The sequence below is a fragment of the Vipera berus genome (assembly GCF_964194415.1).
Source record: "Vipera berus genome assembly, chromosome: 2".
NCBI lineage: Eukaryota > Metazoa > Chordata > Lepidosauria > Squamata > Viperidae > Vipera > Vipera berus.
This window is the reverse complement of record NC_138203.1, coordinates 24,486,504-24,506,127: the sequence shown is the minus strand read 5'-3', so window position 1 is coordinate 24,506,127 and position 19,624 is coordinate 24,486,504. Positions and strand designations below refer to the sequence as shown.

Below are 19,624 nucleotides of genomic sequence, written 5' to 3'. Positions count from 1 at the left end.
AAGACCTGGCTCTTCGAGCTTTCTGGCCTAGACTGAGAGTATTAACTGGGGTTTTAATTGTATTTTTAATTGTAACTGGGTTATATTTCAACGTTAGTGTAATTATTTTAATTGTTTTTAATTTTTGTAACTTGTTGCATTGTTTTAAAAAACCTTGTGAACCGCACTGAGTCCTACGGGAGAAGGGCGATATATAAGTTTAATAAAATAAATAAATAAACTCCCGAGCTAACTCAGAGTTCCCAGTCCCTATTACAGTTGTTAACTGAGGACAGCTTGTTAAATAGTATGTCAATGCTTGCTTTCAGGATGTCTTTAGGTGCCCGGTTTAGTAATAGCTTTAGCTTCCTATTACTCTTATCCAAGTAACCAGGACTAATAACCCTGTTTAGCTTGATCTTGTTCGTCACTCACTAAATATTACATGGCCAGATACTTTACCAAACAGAGGTTCTCCTGCAATGAACAGGGCAAGGAGACATCTACAGGAAGAAATAATCCTAAATATGTTTCCAGAAATATATATTAGATTAGAATTGAATTCAGTTTCTTGCTATAGCTCTGTCTTTTTAATTGCTAGATTATTGAAAAGAGATGACTTTCTTCCTTTCCTAAATTTCATAACCCTCAATTTGATTAGTCTAGGGGCAGTTATAGGAGCGTAATCAACATTTATCAGAAATATGCAACAATTTCAGCATATAAAACCTTTTAAACCTTTTGTCAGCCAGATTTGTCCTCATTAAAATTGCTTAAATCTTGAGTACCTTTAAAACTCTCAAAATAACTTTGAACTTCTGGAGAGGAAATTTTCAGAGAAGGCGCTAAGTTTCTAAAATTATATTTTAGAATTATATTTGTGGTGGTGGAGGGAAAAGCACTTAAACATTTACTTTATTTTTCTTTATATATATTTTTATTTTCTAATTTTTTTTATTTAAGTACTTTTTAAGTACTTCCTTTTTTAGTCTTTTAGTTCATACAGGGTTTTGTCTTTTTAATTGTAACTTTTAATAAAATTACTATAAAAAGAAAGAAAACGTCTGAACAATTTCGAAACCATGGATGCAAAGTATAGGGCTAAAAGGACAGATTCATACAAACACAGAAAAGCATTTCAGTGAAACCCTCCCTGTACCAGCAGGAAGTAGTTTCACCTAAGGAGAGCCTGGGATTAAGCTGTCTAGATGATTCTTTGCTGCAGTCTTTTAGCATTAAAGCTTCAAAAAGAAATTTAACAGAGTAACTCTAGAAACATAAAGTCACACTCACAGATAAAGTGCTTTCTCCTGTTATAAACAACTCAGAATCTTGGGCGTCAATTTCGGCACTTGCAGATAATTCTATTTTCTGGAAGGCTGACTGCAACAGAAAAATACATCTTTATATACAGTACTTTAAGGTAAAGGTAAAGGTTCCCCCAAACATGCGTGCTAGTCGTTTCCGACTCTAGGGGCCGGTGTTCATCTCCGTTTCAAAGCCAAAAAGCCAGCGCTTGTCCGAGGATGTCTCCGTGGTCATGTGGCCGGCATGACTAGATGCCAAAGGCGCACGGAACTCTGTTACCTTCCCACCGTAGTGGTCCCTATTTTTTTACTTGCATTTTTACGTGCTTTCGAACTGCTAGGTTGGCAGAAGCTGGGATGAGTAACAGGCGCTCAACTCTGTTACGCGGCACTCGGGATTTGACCCGCCAAACTGCTGACCTTCTGATCGACAAGCTTAGCGTCCTAACCCACTGAGCCACCGCATCCCTTTTTATACAGTACTTTACATCTTACATTTTTAAAAAATTACATTTCATCAAATATATAAATTATTTAAGGTAGGGGTGTCCAACCTTGTCAACTTTAAGACTTGTGGACCTCAACTCCCAGAATTCCCGAGGCTGGGAAAATTTAAGTCCACAAGTCTTAATATTGTCAAGGTTGGACACCCCTGATTTAAGGTTTCAAGTCCATTTAAAACTGTTTGTCATTTTTAAGAGCACCTTCTTGCTCACAACTATCTTCTGTCGTTTTAATGAAAGATTGTTGGCTTTACATTTTGTGTTATTTTCTTAAATATCCAAAGGCTGGTAACAGAATAAAATCCATATATTACTTACAGTTGCAAATGTCCCATTCCAGATTCTAGTAGAAATATTAACATAATTTTCAGGTTTCAGGGATATATCTTTTAGCATGCACGTGATCGTATCACATCTGACATTCTTGCAGTTCTTTTAGACAAGAAAACATGAGCATTTGTTGATTAGTTCTTTACTATTTTAAAATATAATATAAAAAATAATGTACTTCACATTTCTCTTCACCCAACCTCAGATTTTATTTAGGGCCTTCTTTTTCTTATTATGTGTATAGCTGTGTTTAGACTGCTGCCATCAGATTTTTCCCATTTTTTGGCTTAAATCCCAAAATCTTGAAATTCAGGTAATCCACCTTCCTGTTGAGGTGCACATGAGACAATTTTAGCAAGCCCCATTAGAGCCTTCTCGCAGAGAAAAAGAGTTAGCTGGGAGCCATAACAAAAGAGGAACCTCTACTTTGTTGGTTATGATTTCCCATCGCTACTCTAGAGCAGTTCATAAGAACTTATGTCTTGATATTGCAGCTATGCATTTAACTCACCAATTCTTTCAAATCTTTGAAGTTTTCTTTCTGAAATGATGCAGCATAGCCTTGTGATCCAATTTTATGTGGATTGATGAGTCTATGACAGTTGATGTCACTGCCCTATAAAGAGAATGTAATAATATAAAATGCACATGAAATATTCAGTTTAATATTCAGTTTAATGTCCCCTGCTATTGTTCAGTGGAATAGCCTTAGTATATGTAATAAATATAGAAACAGTTAGACAAACACTGGGGATATATTAAATTTTGGTATACTGTAGAAAGATGAGAAGAACAAGCAATCCAGAGAAGATTTCTACAATTTCAAGAAACAGGACTAGGGTTTACTATAGCCAAAATTTCCCATAGATTCTGCTTTTGTTCCTTTTAAATGAAGGTCTATTCTGCATTACTGTTCCTTTGTTCCCCTTTTTAAATGTTATTGGCTCTACAAGTATACTTTTGCATTTGATTTCAGATTACGGTATGTGCACAACTGCAAAATCAATGTAATTTTATATATAAAGTCAACATGGTCTAGTTAAGCATCAAACTAAGAATCTGAGATCTGAAGATAAAAGATTAGTAAATTTATTCCATTTATTTGAAAAAGAATTGAACTGCCCACCATAGTGTACAAGAGCTACTTTTGTCACAAATGCTGGTATACATGGCCCAGGATAATGTTGCAGAATCCAATCTGGGTCAGTCACTAGCAGAAGAGTTTTAGTCTTCTAAGTTGTTGGATGAGAAGAAGTCCATTCAAAAGCTCATAAGACTAAACCTATGTTCCCAGTGACCGACTCAGATAGTAATATTGATTCATCTCTAGATGTTCACAAAAGCTGGAGAGGAGTAACAATCCATTGAAGGAACTCTTACACAGTGCAGTCTTATGCATTTTATGCCATACTGAGTATATACAAAATTGCACCATTAATCAGGTATATAGATCAGCTCTTGACAGGTTTAAATTTGTCTCACCATTATCAGTGCAGTTTCTGTATAAGTTAGCTTTGTATTATCTTTGTTATTGTCTTATACTTAAAACAGAACATTGTTTCACCTGACTGGTGTGCACTGCAGTCACATACATCAAAGGGTTATTTTCTTTAGTTTGATTAGGAATATGAATTTTTAACGTTGCCATATTGATTGGAGTGCTTCCTCTTGTGACCTGAAAAGCAAGAGGGATTAATACAGGGTTTAATTTTAATAGTAAATGGCCTATGTTATAAGAATAATTTTCTTTTAATTAATGTTAGAAAGGAAGACAGGCTGGAACTTTTACAACAATGAAATGGACGTATACTTTGAAATTTTCAGATTGTGGGCCACTCTATTAGCTGTGGTAGCTAATTTCATGTGATTTTTTTTTTGCATCTATATTTTTTTATTGAAAAGTTTTAAAATACAGTTTTCCTTTAAAAATCCCCCCTTCCCCCTCCCTCCTCCCCCCTCCCTACCTCCCCCCCTCCCCCCCTCCCCCCCCGACTTCCCAGAGCTAAATACAAGGTATATATATAAAAAGCAATCATAAACAATCATATACTAACAATTATAAACTCTAAAATCCATCACTCTCTAGCTTATATAGGATAAAACAAATAATAATAATATTAAATATGTATAAAAAGAAACTAAGATAAGAAAAGAAAAAAAAACGAAAGAAGACTTATTCAAATGCTACATAAAACTTCTTAACCCTATACTTGTTCTGGATAAAATCAATCCATTTTCTCCATTCCATAATATAGCGTTCTTGCGAATGATCTTTCAAATAGGCCGAAATCTTCGCCATCTCCGCCAGGTCGGAAACCTTTAAAGTCCACTCCTCTATGGTCGGCAATTCCTCTTTCTTCCAATATTGGCCTATCAAAAGTCTTGCCGCCGTAATTAAATTCAACATCAACTTGGTGTCCACAACTGTGGCATCTGTAATTATTCCCAACAAAAAAAATTGCGGACAAAACTTTAACCTCTGTTTAAAAATCTTCTGCATGTTCCACCAGACTTTTATCCAAAAAGCCTTAACCTTTTTACAAGTCCACCATATGTGAAAATATGTTGCGTCTTCATCACCGCACCTCCAACATTTAGGCTGATAATTCGGATACATACTTGCAAGCTTTTTAGGATCTAAATGCCATCTATAAAACATTTTATAAAAGTTCTCTCTTAAATTTTGAGCTTGAGTAAATTTTACGTTCCTCACCCAAATCTTTTCCCACGTGTCCATTGTGATAACTTCCTGGATATTTTGGGCCCATTTTATCATACAATCCTTAACAAGCTCTGTTTCTGAGTCAATCTCTATCAATGCAAGATATATCCGTTTAATACGTGCTGGTCCCTGATTCCTAATTTGCTTTATCAAATTTTCATCAGTCATTATAAATCCATTTTTCTGGTCTTCTTTCCACCTGGCCCGTAACTGAGTATATTGAAACCAATTTTGAACAACCTTCTCTTCTCGCAAGAGGCTATATGGTTTCAAACACCAAACATTTCTTTCCAAACTAAGAATCTCGTTGTACGTAGTCAGATCATGTTTAAAGCCAGCATGTATATTTTCTATTGCGTGTTTTGGAATTGCCCACAATGGTATCTTGCAACTTAACTTATGTCTGTACTTCTTCCAAACTCTCAGCAATGCCTGTCTTAAAATATGCACCCTGAACACGTTGTCTACCTTCTTATCATACAACAAATATGCATGCCAGCCAAACAACAAATCGTGGCCCTCAAGATTTAATAACCTCCCTTGCGTCAAATTAATCCAGTCACTAATTCCTACTAATGCAGCTGCTTCATAATATAATTTAAAATTAGGCAATTTAAGGCCACCTCTCTCACGAGTATCCTGCATAATCTTAAGTTTAACTCGTGGTTTTTTCCCTGCCCACACAAATTTATTGATACCTCGCTGCCATTCCTCCAGATTAGAATCTTTCTTAAGAATCGGTATCATTTGAAATAAAAATAAAAATTTAGGCAGGACATTCATTTTTACTGCTGCAATCCGTCCCAACAAAGACAATTGCAATTTTTTCCAACTCTCCAATTCTTTTTGAATTTTCCCCCATAATTTTTCAAAATTATTTTTATATAGCTTTGTATTAGAGGGCGACAAAATCACCCCCAAATATTTAACCCTTTTAACAATCTCAAATCCAGTTAATCCTTCTAAAAGGGCCTTTTGCGGTGTTGTCATATTTTTGGCCAAAATTTTTGTTTTTTGTACATTAACCTTAAATCCAGAAACCTTCCCATATTGTGTTATTATCTCCATCAGGTCCACAACAGAGTTCTCTGGCTGGGTCACTGTAACAACCAGATCGTCTGCGAATGCTCTCAATCTGTAGTCCTGATCTCCAATTTGAATCCCCTTAATTTTTTCCGAATTCCGAATTTTAACCAATAATATCTCTAATGTTAGCACAAATAACAAGGGCGATAACGGACACCCTTGCCTTGTGCCCTTCTCAATATTACATACTTCTGTCAAGCTATTATTAACTATAATTCGGGCAGTTTGTTTTTGATATAATGCCCTAATCGGTTGTAAAAATTTTTCCCCAAAATCCATTTTATCTAAAACTTTCAACAAAAATTTCCAATTCAATTGATCAAAAGCTTTTTCAGCATCTAAAAAAATTAGCACCGCAGCAATCTGGTTCTTCCTTTCCAAAAACTCTAACACATCAACTATATGCCTCACATTATTTTTCATTTGCCTACCACTAATAAACCCTGTTTGATCCCCATGAATCACCTGTTGCAGAACCCTCATCAGTCTATTAGCCAAAACCTTAGCAAATATCTTGTAATCTGTGTTTAAAAGCGATATCGGTCTATAATTTTTAACTTGAGTAGCATCTTGGTCTTCCTTCGGAATCAAAGAGATAAAAGCTGTTCTCCAAGACGGTGGCACCTTTCCCCCCCTCTGGATTGTCTGGAACAGTTCCTTTAACGGTTTTATCATTTCTAATTGTAAATTTTTATAATAGGCCGCAGTCAAGCCATCCGTACCTGGTGCTTTATCCACCTTCAATTCCTTAATTGCTGTAAAAATTTCTTCTTCTGTGATCAGTTGATTAATCCCCTCTTTTTCTACTTGCGTAAGAACCGGGATGCTAGCATTTTCCAAATATATATCAATGTCTTTTTCATTAATTTTCTCCTTAGCATATAATTTGGAATAAAAATCCACAAAAGCGTCCTTGATAAGGTCCTGTTGAAACACAACCCTTCCTTTATGCTCAATCTTGTCTATATTAGAAGCCCTTTGTTTTTTCCTCAATCTATAAGCTAACCATCTACCTGGTTTGTTAGCGTTACAAAAAGTATTATGCCTGGCAAACCGCAGATTGGTTGCCACTTGGTCAGCCATTAATTTATCAAATTGTCCTCTTAACAATTTAATAGCCTCCTTAGTCTTCACATCCTCTGAGTTCAAAATCAAAGCCTTTTCTTTTTCCTTTATTTCATTCTCCAGTTCTTTCCTCCTAGCTTCCACAGCACGTCTATGTTTATTGTTCATATATATCAAGACCCCTCTCATGTATGCCTTGCTAGCATCCCACACCATATCCATAGAAGTACCTTTGTTCATATTAGTTTCAAAAAAGTCCTTCATCCGCTGTTTGCATTCTTCCACATTTCTCTGATTTCTAAACAAATTCTCATTTACGCGCCACGAGCGCCTGTCTCTTTTCTCCTTATCAATCTCTAACCACACTGGACTATGATCAGAGATAGTTCTTGCACAAATCTTCACCTTTTTAGTCCTCAAAAAAAAATCATTAGTCACCAAAATAAAATCAATCCTCGAAAAAGATTGATGTCTATCAGAATAAAAAGTATAATCCTTTTCCTGCAAGTGTCTCTCACGCCAAATATCTCGCAGTTCCAAGTCATCCTTCATTTCAAAAAAAGATTTAGGCAGTCTAGCATGATTTGGAATGCGCTTAAAAGCTCCAGCCTTATCCATCTGTACATCCATAACACCATTCCAATCCCCCATAAAAATAAAAGATTTATAATCCAACTGGGTAAGCTTTGTATGAAGTAAACTAAAAAAGTCAGCCTGTTGTTGTTGTTGATTAGGGGCATACAGTCCAACTAGAAGCGTCTTTTTGCCTTCTAGCAGCAAGTCTATCAGTACGTATCTACCATGCTTATCTGCTTCAATTAAGTCCGCTGTTATGGCACTTTTAATATAAACAACCACTCCATTTTTCTTATTCATTGCAGAGGCAACAAAGTGCGTACCCAGTCTTGAGTTCAATAAAAACTTTTGGTCCATAGCCCTAATATGCGTTTCTTGCAAACATATAACATCTATCTTGAATTGTTTTAAATATTGAAAAACTTTCTCTTCTGTGGTGAATTTAGTCCATTAACGTTCCAAGTCAAAAATTTAGTTGCCATGCATATCCTCCCAAAGCTCTTGAAGCACTGCTTTGATAGGACTAACTTCTTTAGGCCGTGCTCCTCCCACTGCTTGGCTATGAGTACGTTGTGAAGATTCTGAAGATTTTTGCTGGTCTTGTTCTTTTATTTTCTTTGCTCTTTTTAAAGCAGCACGCGTTACCCTTTGCTCTCTAGGATCATCCAAAGAAGTTATAGCTTGATCTCCTCCAGCACCATTTTCCTCTGTTTCATCCTCTTGATGTTCTCCTTCTCCTTCTCCAGATCCCTTTGCAGCTTCCAGAAGTGTTAATGGGGTTGCTTTTAAAACAGTATTGTAGAAATCACGCGCTTGCTGCACAGTAATCAACCGGTACCTTTTGCCTTCATACATCACCATCAGCCCGTCTGGAATCTCCCATCTGAACCTTATGTCTCGTTGCTTGAGCTCTTGCACAAGAAATGTAAAGTCCTTCCTTCTCCTCAAAATCTTTGGAGGGATCTCTTTTAAAACCAAGACTTCTTGATCAGCAATCACAACTTTAGCATCATAGGCAGCTTGTATAACTTCATCTCTGATTTCTCTTTTTGTGAAGTAAACCACCACATCTCTAGGTAACTTTCTCTGTCTGGCAATCCATGAGTTTACACGAAACACTTTATCCATAGCTGCTCTTATTTCAGATGCTGGCTGATTCAATACCACTTCAAAAGCCTCAGAAACCAGCTGCTTTAGATCTTCCTTAATGTTCTCTTTTAAACCTCTGATTCTAACAGCAAACTGCATCTGGTAATATTGGGCAAGGCTTAACTCCCTTTCCATTTTGTCTCTTAAATTTTCATTCTCCCGTACTTTAACTTCTAATATTTCATTCTTTTGAGTCAAATCATCCAGTTTTTCATCTAAATTTTCCACACATTCCGCCACTTTATGCACTGAAGACAAAATGTCTACCTTCATCACGCTGAGCTTCTGTTCCATCCTCTCTTCCATTCTCTCCTCCAGTTTCTCCAATTTCTCCTCCATCTGTGCAAATTTATCAGCCATTGATTGATTAATTGACTCCAAAAGTACCTGGGCATGTTTATCCAAAGCATCTCGTAAATCCTTCGGTGTCAGTACCTCAGGAGGGTGCAACGCCTGTAATGATGATTGTTGCACCGGAGAAGATCCACCACTCCGAAGAGTTTTGGGGGGAGGTTTAGCCGCCATCTTTTACTTTTCAATTGTGACGCACTTTCACTTAAAGTTTAAAAAGTCCATCAAGCTCGAGAGTATAATAAAATAATCCTCTTCACCTTTTCCTCTTGTACCGCTCTGCCTGCTCCTTTAATCCATAGTCCTTTCTTCAGGCAGGGGTGGTCGCAGACGCCTGGCTCTGCTCCAAGAAGTCCGGAGCAGAGACGCCAGCCAGCTGGGAGCAACCCAGGCTTCGGGGGAGTTCAATCCTTCAGCCGCCCAAGCTCCAAGCTCAGGCGGCCCCGGAGAACTCTACCCCTACCTGGGGCCTCACCCCCTCCTCTTCTCCCGAGGAGGGGGCTTCAATTTCGCCCGAACAGCTGATCGGCGCTGTTTCGGGCGAAAAAACAACAGCTGAGCCGCGGGCAGCCCGGGAAGGCTGTCTCCGTCGCCGCGGAGCCACCGGAAGTCAATTTCATGTGATTTTTATCTCCAAATCAAAAGAGGTAGGTTTTATCACTATGCTAAACCAAAAGCAAGACGTATTTTAGTTTACCATGATTTATGAACAGATTACTGTCTATATATTTAAAAGATACTTGAAAATGTTTACAGACCTTAACTGTAAAATTAAATACAGGTCCAATTTCATCAAAATTATTCACCATGGTGTAAACGTTATGATTTGAATATACTTCATAGTAGTCCATACTGGTAAACCTGGGGAGAAATAAATCAATAGCTATTTCTATTATTGTGAATGTCTGGACATTTGTAAAGAAGGTTTGGAATGACCTGTGTCTCTGTGAGAATGTCAACAACTGACATACATTGTCTGTTCCAGCAGCTTATCTGAAATTCTTCTCCCACTTCTCTACATCCCTTTTTTCCTGGATCCTTTGAACGCTAGAAATACACCTCTGTCTTTACATATGCAGGTATTTTTTTGCTTTGGAGGCTGAGCCACAAGGTTATGCCCCCAAAATTCATCCTGGGTTAGAATCTATTTTTTCCCCTTGATCCTAGGGCACTGCCTGGACAAGTCCTTCCAGTTTTCTTGGCAAGAAGTGGTTGGCTATTGCCTCCTTCTTGGGGTTGAAAGAGACTGGCTTTTTGCCTAAGATGGGACTAGAACTCTTGATCTGGTTTCTATCTTGATGCCTTAACCACTATACCAAAATATCTAGGACAATATATCTCAACCTTGGCAATTTTAAGCTGTGTGGACTTCAACTCCCAGCATTCCCCAGCCAGCATAGAATATAATACATCACAGAATAGCTAGGGTATATTACGCCAATAGAATTAGCAGAAGGCCAATTTGGAATTACCTCATTAAGTGAAATTCTGCATCATAACGAAGTGGAAGTGTTAGGTTCACCTGATTGTTTGTATAATCTTCTTCATTACTTGCACTGTTCAATAAAAAATGAAATATATTTGAAAACGTTTACAAAGTTATAATCTCCAAATGTATAAATTCTATCAGGAGGCTCAAAGGAAATTTGACTAAGAACAGTTCAGAGATGGAAGGAAGTCACAAATTGAACATCAGAGTGGGTGCAATGTATGTCCATCTGGATGGTTTTTATACTATTCACCCTAAATTTTTCCAGTCTAAAGAACTGACAATAAGCAGCTTTGTTTTTCTCCAGCTCTAGTGGATATGCTCTACAGTGTATCTTCAGACAGCAAGTTATGATAAAGCAAGTTCTTTTTAGAATAAGCAAAATCTCCATACTGAAATGTACATGAGCTCTTAAAGGTGGCCAGACAACTAAAGTTTTTTTGAAAACTTCAAGATTATGTTTATGTTTATGTTTATTGGACATTATACCGCCCTTCTCCCGTAGGACTCAGGGCGGTTCACAAGGTATTTAAAATAACAATACAAATTACAAAAGTTAAGAACAATTAAAATAATTAAATTTTGTCCTTGAATAAAATAAAACCTGTTAAACTCCAATTAAAACCCAATTAAAATAAAATTACAATTAAAATTCTCAGTCCTGGCCGGAAAGCTCAAAGAGCCAGGTCTTCAGGTCCCAGCGGAATGAACGAAGGTCAGGGGCAGTCCTGAGTTCTACGGGCAGCTGGTTCCAAAGGGCAGGCACACCCACAGAGAAGGCCCTCCCCCTGGGTGTTACCCGCTGGCAATCTTTTGCCGGCGGCACCCTGAGAAGGCCCTCCCTGTGGGAGCACACAGGACGAAGGGAACTTGATGCCGGCAGCAGGTGTTCCCTCAAATATCCCGGACCCAAGCCATTTAGGGCTTTATAGGTCATCACCAGCACCTTGAATCTCACCCGGAGGGCAACCGGAATCCAATGCAGCTCGCGGAGCAGAGGTGTTACATGGGAGTATCGGGAAACCCCCATCACAACTCACGCGGCTGCATTCTGCACCAGCTGAAGCCTCCGAGTGGTCCTCAAGGGCAGCCCCATGTAGAGAGCGTTGAGTGACTGTGCGTAGGGCATCTCGGTCCAGATAGGGCCGCAACTGGCGCACCAGGCGAACCTGGGCAAAGGCCCCCCTGGTCACGGCTCCTATATGGTCTTCAAAACTGAGCCGCGAATCCAGGAGGACACCCAAGTTGCGAGCCCTATCAACGGGGGGTAACACCTCTGGACTGGTTAACCCGAGATGCCGGTACGCACAGCCACTCAGTCTTGGCAGGATTGAGACGAAGCCTGTTTCTCCCCATCCAGACCCGGACCGCCTCCAGGCAACGGGATATCATGGCGAGGGCATCGCTGGGTTGGTTCGTGGTGGAGAAAAAAAGTTGGGTATCATCACCATACTGATGATACCCCACCCCAAAACCACGAATGATCTCACCCAGCGGCTTCATATAGATGTTGAACAGGAGGGGAGAGAGAACTGACCCCTGAGGAACTCCACAAACGAGAGGCCTTATTATGAAGTTACAATTATTTGTTTAATGACTTCTTTGTGAAAACAAATATCTTGAAAACACAGCATTTCAAACTAAGGAAGGATGGGTTTGGCTGCAAATATTGATTTGAAATGTAACAGGAAATTTACAGTGTACCTCAAGGCTTGAAAATTTAATACTGCCACTTTCTGAAGGTTTTTCAAACTGAAGTCAAAATTAATATCAAAGGATACCTATGAAGAAAACAAAGATGGAAAATAACACTAAAATTGGGAAAGTCATTATCACTAGTAAGCAAATTTGCTTTAAAGAATAAGATCAGATATTCTATAAAGGGGCTCTACTGTATATACTTCCAATTTTATTTTAAACAAATATTTGATAAGCATAAAAAAGGCAAAGACAAAGGTGTTCCCATCCAGTAATGTCCAACTCTAGGCTGGATAACCTAATCTTTGTTTCCTAGCTGAGGAAGCCAGTATTGTCTGAAGACGCATCTATGGTCATATGGCCAGCACTACACTGTAATAATAATAATAATAATAATAATAATAATAATAATAATAATAATAATAATAATAATAATAATAATAATAATAATAATGGTAATGGTAATGGTAATAATAATAATAAAATAATAAAATAATAATAATAATAATAATAATAATAATAATAATAATAATAATAATAATAATAATAAGAAGAAGAAGAAGAAGAAGAAGAAGAAGAAGAAGAAGAAGAAGAAGAAGAAGAAGAAGAAGAAGAAGAAGAAGAAGAAGAAGAAGAAGAAGTTGGAAGGGACCTTGGAGGTCATCTAGTCCAACCCCCTGCTCAGGCAGGAAACCCTATACCATTTCAGGCAAATGGCTGTCCAGTCTCCTCTTAAAAACTTCCAGTGTTGGAGCATTCACCACTTCTGGAGGCAGGTTGTTCACTGTCAGGAAGTTTCTCCTTAGTTCTAGGTTGCTTCTCTCCTTGACTATTTTCCATCCATTGCTTCTTGTCCTGCCCTCAGGTGCTTTGGAAAATAGCTTGACTCCCTCTTCTTTGTGGCAGCCCCTGAGATATTGGATCACTGCTATCATGTCACCCCTCACCCTTCTCTTCGTTAAACTGCACATACCCAATTCCAGCAATCGTTCCCTATATGTTTTAGCCTCCAGTCCCCCAATCATCTTTGTTGCCCTTCTCTGTACCCTTTCTAGAGTCTCAACATCTTTTTTACATCATGGTGACCAAAACTGGATTCAGTATTCCAGGTGTGGCCTTACCAAGGCATTGTAAAGTGGTATTAGTACTTCATGTGATCTTGATTTTCTCCCTCTGTTATTGCAGTCTAGCACTGTGTTGGCTTTTCTGGCAGCTGCAGCACACTGCTGGCTCATATTGAAGTGATTGTCAACTAGGACTCTGAGATCCCTCTCACAGTTACTACTATTGAGCAAGGTACCACCTATACTATAGCTGTGCATTTGATTTTTCCTGCCTAAATGTAGAACCTTACTTTTTTCACCATTGAATTTCATTTTGTTAGATAGCGCCCAGTGTTCAAGTCTGTCCAGATCCTCCTGTATTTTAAGCCTATCTTCTGGAGTATTGTCTATTCCTGCCAGCTTGGTGTCATCTGCAAATTTGATGAGTTCCCCAAGTATCCCCTCATCCAAATCGTTGATGAAGATGTTGAAGAGCACTGGGCCCAGAACAGAGCCCTGGGGCACCCCACTAAACACTTCCTTCCATGTAGATGCAGTTCCATTGAGGACCACACGCTGAGTATGGCCTGTCAGCCAGCTACGAATCCATCTGGTGGTGATGCTATCTAATCCACATTTTTCTATCTTATCAAGTAGTAGGTTGTGATCTACTTTATCAAATGCCTTACTGAAGTCCAAGTAAATTATATCTACAGCATTCCTCTGTTCCACTAATTTTGTCACTTGGACAAAGAATGTAATAAGATTTGTCTGGCATGATCTGTTTTTGACAAACCCATGTTGGCTTTTAGTGATGACTTTGTTTGCATCAAGGTGTTCACTGATTTGTTGTTTCATTATCTTTTTATCTTCCCACTGAAGCAGTACCTATTTATCTACTCACATTTCCATGCTTTCAAACTATTAGGTTGGCATGACCTGGGGCAAGAGTGGGAGCTCAACCCATCATGTGGTACTTGGGCCTTGAACTTCCAACTTATTGGTCAACAAGCTCAGCCTCTTAACTGCTAGTGACATGAATATAGCATGTTTGGAACTAATTAAAGCAACTGCATGTATTTCCAGGATTATACAGCTGCTCTGGATACTCCAAAGCACTAACTCAGAATTCAACTGCAAATACAATACATCTCTATTCTACATTAACATTATGCCTAGATTAACCTCTGATTGCTAAGGATTCATCCTTATGTTCTGCTTACAGCAGCACAAAAATACCCTTGATAACCATTTTTAAGAGATATAGCCATGCATTGTTGCCTCTGTCTCATCCTTATCCCACTGAAAAGGCAGCCTAAAATCATCTTCCTGCTAAAGTGGTGCTTTCCTTGCCTTCAGACAAATCTAACTATATGAACAATGAATGATAAAGCTGGTGATGTTGTGGTCGAGATTAAGTATCTTTCCCTTCACAGTCCTATTGTGGGGCACTGCCCACTATGACCAGTTTTACCTGAGCTTTGAGAGAAGGGACACCCACCTAGGCTAGGCCTTTCTGTTGTTGATGCTTTTAACATGGGAATATCAATCTTCTGAAAGACCATGTCTTTGCAAATGAATGATTGTCTTCCAGGAGACCAATGTACCTAATGTACATCTCCAAATGTTACTCCGAATACCAATTAAAGCTATAACATGGTATAACATGGATTACAATTTAACCTACAATTGCATATTCACCACTTTTCCTTCCCTGCTTGATGAACAGTTCTTGAGAATTCAAATTTTTTAGCTTACATATTTTGTATTGCTGAACATAATGCTTTTGCTTTTTCATTTTGCTTTTGCATATTTAAAATATTTCAATCTGATGTTGAATCTGTAGCATTTCTTATTTAGATACCTCTTGCCCGCCTTTAAAAACAGGATAGCTGATTTGGCAGACAACAAGATGATGGACAACTGCCATCTGACATAAAACTTCGGTTTCATCCACCTAACAATAAAAAGCAGATATTTTATTAGAATTAAATTCATGATTACTGTGTAATGAAGCTTCCACATGAAGCTCTGAGGGATAATGATGCAGATAATAGATGAGATTAAGAAATTGGTCTTCTGCCAATAGGAGATTTTTTTGTTTTGTTTCTGGAAGAACTGAGAAACCACAGAGGTTTCTCATTAGAGGAACAGGGCAAGAGAGTAGAGTTAATTCTCAAATGTGCAACTGTGTCATATAATAAGCAGCATTTTATTAGCATTCAACAACGATGTTCCAAATATGAACTAGGAAGTTAAGATTTTCATATATTGAGCATGCCAGACTCCCCAAAACTACATGAGTCAGTTTATTTTCCTATTTCCATGTACGGTAAGCAGATTTAGTTTTGACTTTATCTCGCTTCTGAATTACAACTCTCAATTGTATGAATAGCTAATTCAATAGTGCTTATTTTAGAATAAACATGCCAAGATATAAATTTGATAGGATTGCTTTTTTCTTCTATAGACATACTAAGCAGTCTTCCTACACTTTTAGAAAGTGTAGAATAAGAATAATGACCTGGATTGGGGCATTCAAACTTTGTTGCCAAGGCAAATAGGGGTAAAAATATTTTAAGTTCAGAATAACATTCAGGAATAGCTCAAATGAAGACTTTTCTAATTCACTGAATTATAAGAAACAAGAGGAAATATAATTTTGAAATTCTTGGTGGTCCCTGAGATTAGTCATTTCCTTGCAGATGTTTCCATTCTCAATTAGGTAGCATCATGTATCTAATGTGAAGTGTGGAATTTGTTCCCTCTTTATACATAGTAGGCCAGTTTTGGAGAGAGTGTTCTTTTCTCTTTGGTAATTCTTTGATTGGGGCATTGTTTTCTGCTTGATTGTTTGTCTGGGGTTAATTCCTGTTTATCTCGGTACTGGTTGCTGGAGAGGCTGTGTTCTGTTTTTTTTATTTCCTTCTTAGCCTTTCTAAAGTTCCTCTTTGAATGCAAATGTAGTTTATCTCTAAAAAGGTAAAGGTAAAGGTTCCCCCGCACATGCGTGCTAGTCGTTTCCGACTCTAGGGGCCGGTGCTCATCTCCGTTTCAAAGCCGAAGAGCCAGCGCTTGTCCGAGGACGTCTCCGTGGTCATGTGGCCGGCATGACTAGACGCCAAAGGCGCACGGAACGCTGTTACCTTCCCACCATAGTGGTCCCTATTTTTCTACTTGCATTTTTACATGCTTTCGAACTGCTAGGTTGGCAGAAGCTGGGACGAGTAACAGGCGCTCACTCTGTTATGCAGCACTTGGGATTCGACCCGCCAAACTGCCGACCTTCTGATCGACAAGCTCAGCATCCTAACCCACTGATAGCTAATTTGTTTAAATCCCAACTTTCCAAGAATTCTCTAGCATTTTTGGATTCAGCTTGTTCTAGGATGCTTACAGCTTCCCTTACTTCTCTCCACATTCCCATTCCCTCCATATAAACAAGGAACAAGCTCCACACTCTCTAGTACTGATGATGTTACCTAGTCAAGTAATGAAACGTTTTGCAAGCAAACAACCAAGCTCAGATTGCATGAAGTTCAACCCTGAGCTGTACATAATCTCTTCTACTGGAATAATATTGATTAGACTTGAAAGATTTTTATTATAATAGATATTCTTAATAAAAATAGTTTTAGCTTCCCTATGGAGTTGATTTCTTGGTATGGTCTATCTAGTGTGGCTGAAAAGTATCTTTACAAGGGTGAAGAGATGGGATGGGATTTACTCTCAATAACTATGAGCACACATCTAAAAGAAGATACTGTTATCTAATAAAATAATTGGTATTAATAGCATTGAGCACAACAGTAAGAATAGAGCTTATAGATACCACTGAAAATGTTGAAGCAAAAAACAAGTTTTCAGAAAAAGCCACTTGAATTCTGGTGTTGTATGAATTTTCATTCATGTTCTTCAACGTCACACCAAATGTCAGTCTTTTGTTTTTACTGGTGACAAGAAAATACTGTTTGTTGTTTCTGGAAAAGGGAAAAAAAATGAAAATGAGTCCTGGGTTCCCTAGAGGTCTGTTTCTGCAGACAATTTCCCTGCTGCTCATTACTTCCTTCATTCTATTTTACTTGCTAAAGTTTATTTTAAATTTCAACTTAATTTTAAAAAGCTGCCATATTGTAAAGTGGGTGTCCTCCATGTATCCATTTCCTTTAGCATCCAGAAATGTTAAAGATATTCACTGATCTCCCCCCAAAGTGGAGACTTATTCTCATCTAGGAAACACTATGAATTATAGTTATTTCATACTTCTTAAAAAACAATGTGATATCTTCCTCCCTCCCTCCCTCCCTCCCTCCCTCCCTCCCTGCCCACTCATTCACAAAGGGCTGGCTATGCGTTCAAGAGTGATATGAGCAAACATTCAATAATTCATGTGTGATAATTATTACTCCCATTTATTTTTCCCCAATGATAGAATCAGTGTAAACTTGTTCAATCCTAAATTCTGGATTTTAAAGCTTTATTCTTCTCCTTTCTAAACATCTACATTTATTTTCAAACCAGACAGGTCTTTTTCTATTATGGAACAGAATGATGAGATAGCAATACAAGCATTTCTTACCCAGTACTTTTCTGTTCAACTTCCAGAATGAGATCTGTCTTGCAAACTTCATCTTCACCACAATCTTTGACAAATGGTATCTAGAAAATATAAAAGCAACCCAAAGCTTTTCATCTTCTTTGTTCAAAGTAAAGGATCTATGTCTATGTCTCTCTTATTACAGCATTTCTTAACACCCAAGTATTCTCTGGATTAATATTATGTTACAAATATTCTTCCCATACCTTCTTATTTTAAATGTCACATTTTAAAAGGCACTATTACCTTTATTACATATGCCATTTCAAAATGTTCTGACATCAATTAAAGGAAAATATTTTTTTTCATTTTTTTGTAACACCAAGATCACTTATTGACCACAAGAAACAAAGTCATAAATCAGCAAGACTCAGTTAACAACTGCATCACTTAATGACACAGGTTCTGGTCCAAATTGGGACCATAAGTTTGAGAACTACCTGTAGAACTATCATGTCCCACTTACTGTGGGTTTTTTTATGAATATCTTATTGGGTATTATGGGAAAAGATGTTGTATTATATGGGCCTTTAGTCTGGCCTTGAAATTAAAGAAAAATCAATTACTGATAAATGCAAGTGGAGTCTTTTTTTAAAAAAAAATAATTTTATTGATTTGTAAAAATATAAAATACAAACAGAAATTAAAAAAAGTAATAGAGAATTAGAAAAGGGGGAAGGGAAAAGAAAAAAGAAGATAGTGTAGGAAAAAAGAAAATAAAAGGGCACCAGCTTCCGGCTCTCTTTAACCCGGTAGAAGATAACAATATTACAGTCACAACTTTTTTGCTTTTACACAACAATATGTACAAACCATTTCTATAGCAATACACCTATCTGGTTAACAAAAACAAAGTTTTCATTTCCTTTTTCATTGCAAGCACAAAATCTGGAAGCAATTTCAAGATAGAAGCTAGCTTAAACGTAGGAGGAGAGAGCAAGTGCAGCCTTCAGTAACTGGTGACTATGTGCCCCCTAACAGGATTTATTTATTTATTTATTTATTTATTTATTTATTTATTTATTTATTTATTATTATTTATTATTTAAATTTATATACCGCCCTATTCCCGTAGGACTCAGGGCGGTTTACAGGGAAAATTAAAAGTTAAAATACATCACATACAATTAAAATCGATTAAAACTAAGATTAAATTAATCCCTGAACTTAAACTAAAACCCCATTAATTAAATAATTAAAACCCCTCAGTCTGGGCCAGACAGCTCAAAAAACCAAGTTTTCAAGTCCCTACGAAATGAGTGAAGGTCGGGGGCGGTCCTAAGCTCCGTGGGAAGCTGGTTTCAAAGGGCCGGCGCGCCCACAGAGAACGCCCTTCCCCTGGGAATAACCCGCCGGCATTCCTTAACCGGCGGTACCCTAAGAAGGCCCTCCCTGTGGGAGCGCACAGGTCGATGGGAAGTTGATGCTGGCAGCAGGTGTTCCCTTAGATAATCCAGACCCAAGCCATTTAGGGCTTTATAGGTCATTACCAGCATCTTGAATCTCACCCGGAGGGCAACCGGAAGCCAATGCAGCTCACAGAGAAGAGGTGTTACACGGGAGTATCGGGAAACTCCCATAACAACTCGCGCAGCTGCATTCTGCACCAGCTGAAGCCTCCGAGTGGTCCTCAAGGGCAGCCCCACGTAGAGAGCGTTGCAGTAGTCTAGCCGGGAGGTCACAAGCGCATGGGTGACTGTGCGTAGGGCATCTTGGTCCAGATAGGGCC

The 19,624-nt window shown here is 38.1% G+C and overlaps 1 protein-coding gene across 1 annotated transcript in view; it reads right to left on the bottom strand.

Annotated features, from left to right (window-relative positions):
- The window catches only part of ITGA2 (integrin subunit alpha 2), a 79,562-nt gene that overhangs the window by 13,794 nt on the left and 46,144 nt on the right, over positions 1 to 19,624 (bottom strand). The window contains exons 19-28 of the mRNA XM_081315705.1: positions 17,878 to 17,957; positions 17,131 to 17,278; positions 15,163 to 15,255; positions 12,262 to 12,338; positions 10,541 to 10,624; positions 9,827 to 9,929; positions 3,684 to 3,794; positions 2,631 to 2,735; positions 2,108 to 2,221; positions 1,273 to 1,362 (exon numbers count right to left, since the gene is read on the bottom strand). Coding sequence (XP_081171831.1) covers positions 1,273 to 1,362; positions 2,108 to 2,221; positions 2,631 to 2,735; positions 3,684 to 3,794; positions 9,827 to 9,929; positions 10,541 to 10,624; positions 12,262 to 12,338; positions 15,163 to 15,255; positions 17,131 to 17,278; positions 17,878 to 17,957 — 1,005 coding nt within the window. The remainder of the gene's footprint in view (positions 1 to 1,272; positions 1,363 to 2,107; positions 2,222 to 2,630; positions 2,736 to 3,683; positions 3,795 to 9,826; positions 9,930 to 10,540; positions 10,625 to 12,261; positions 12,339 to 15,162; positions 15,256 to 17,130; positions 17,279 to 17,877; positions 17,958 to 19,624) is intronic.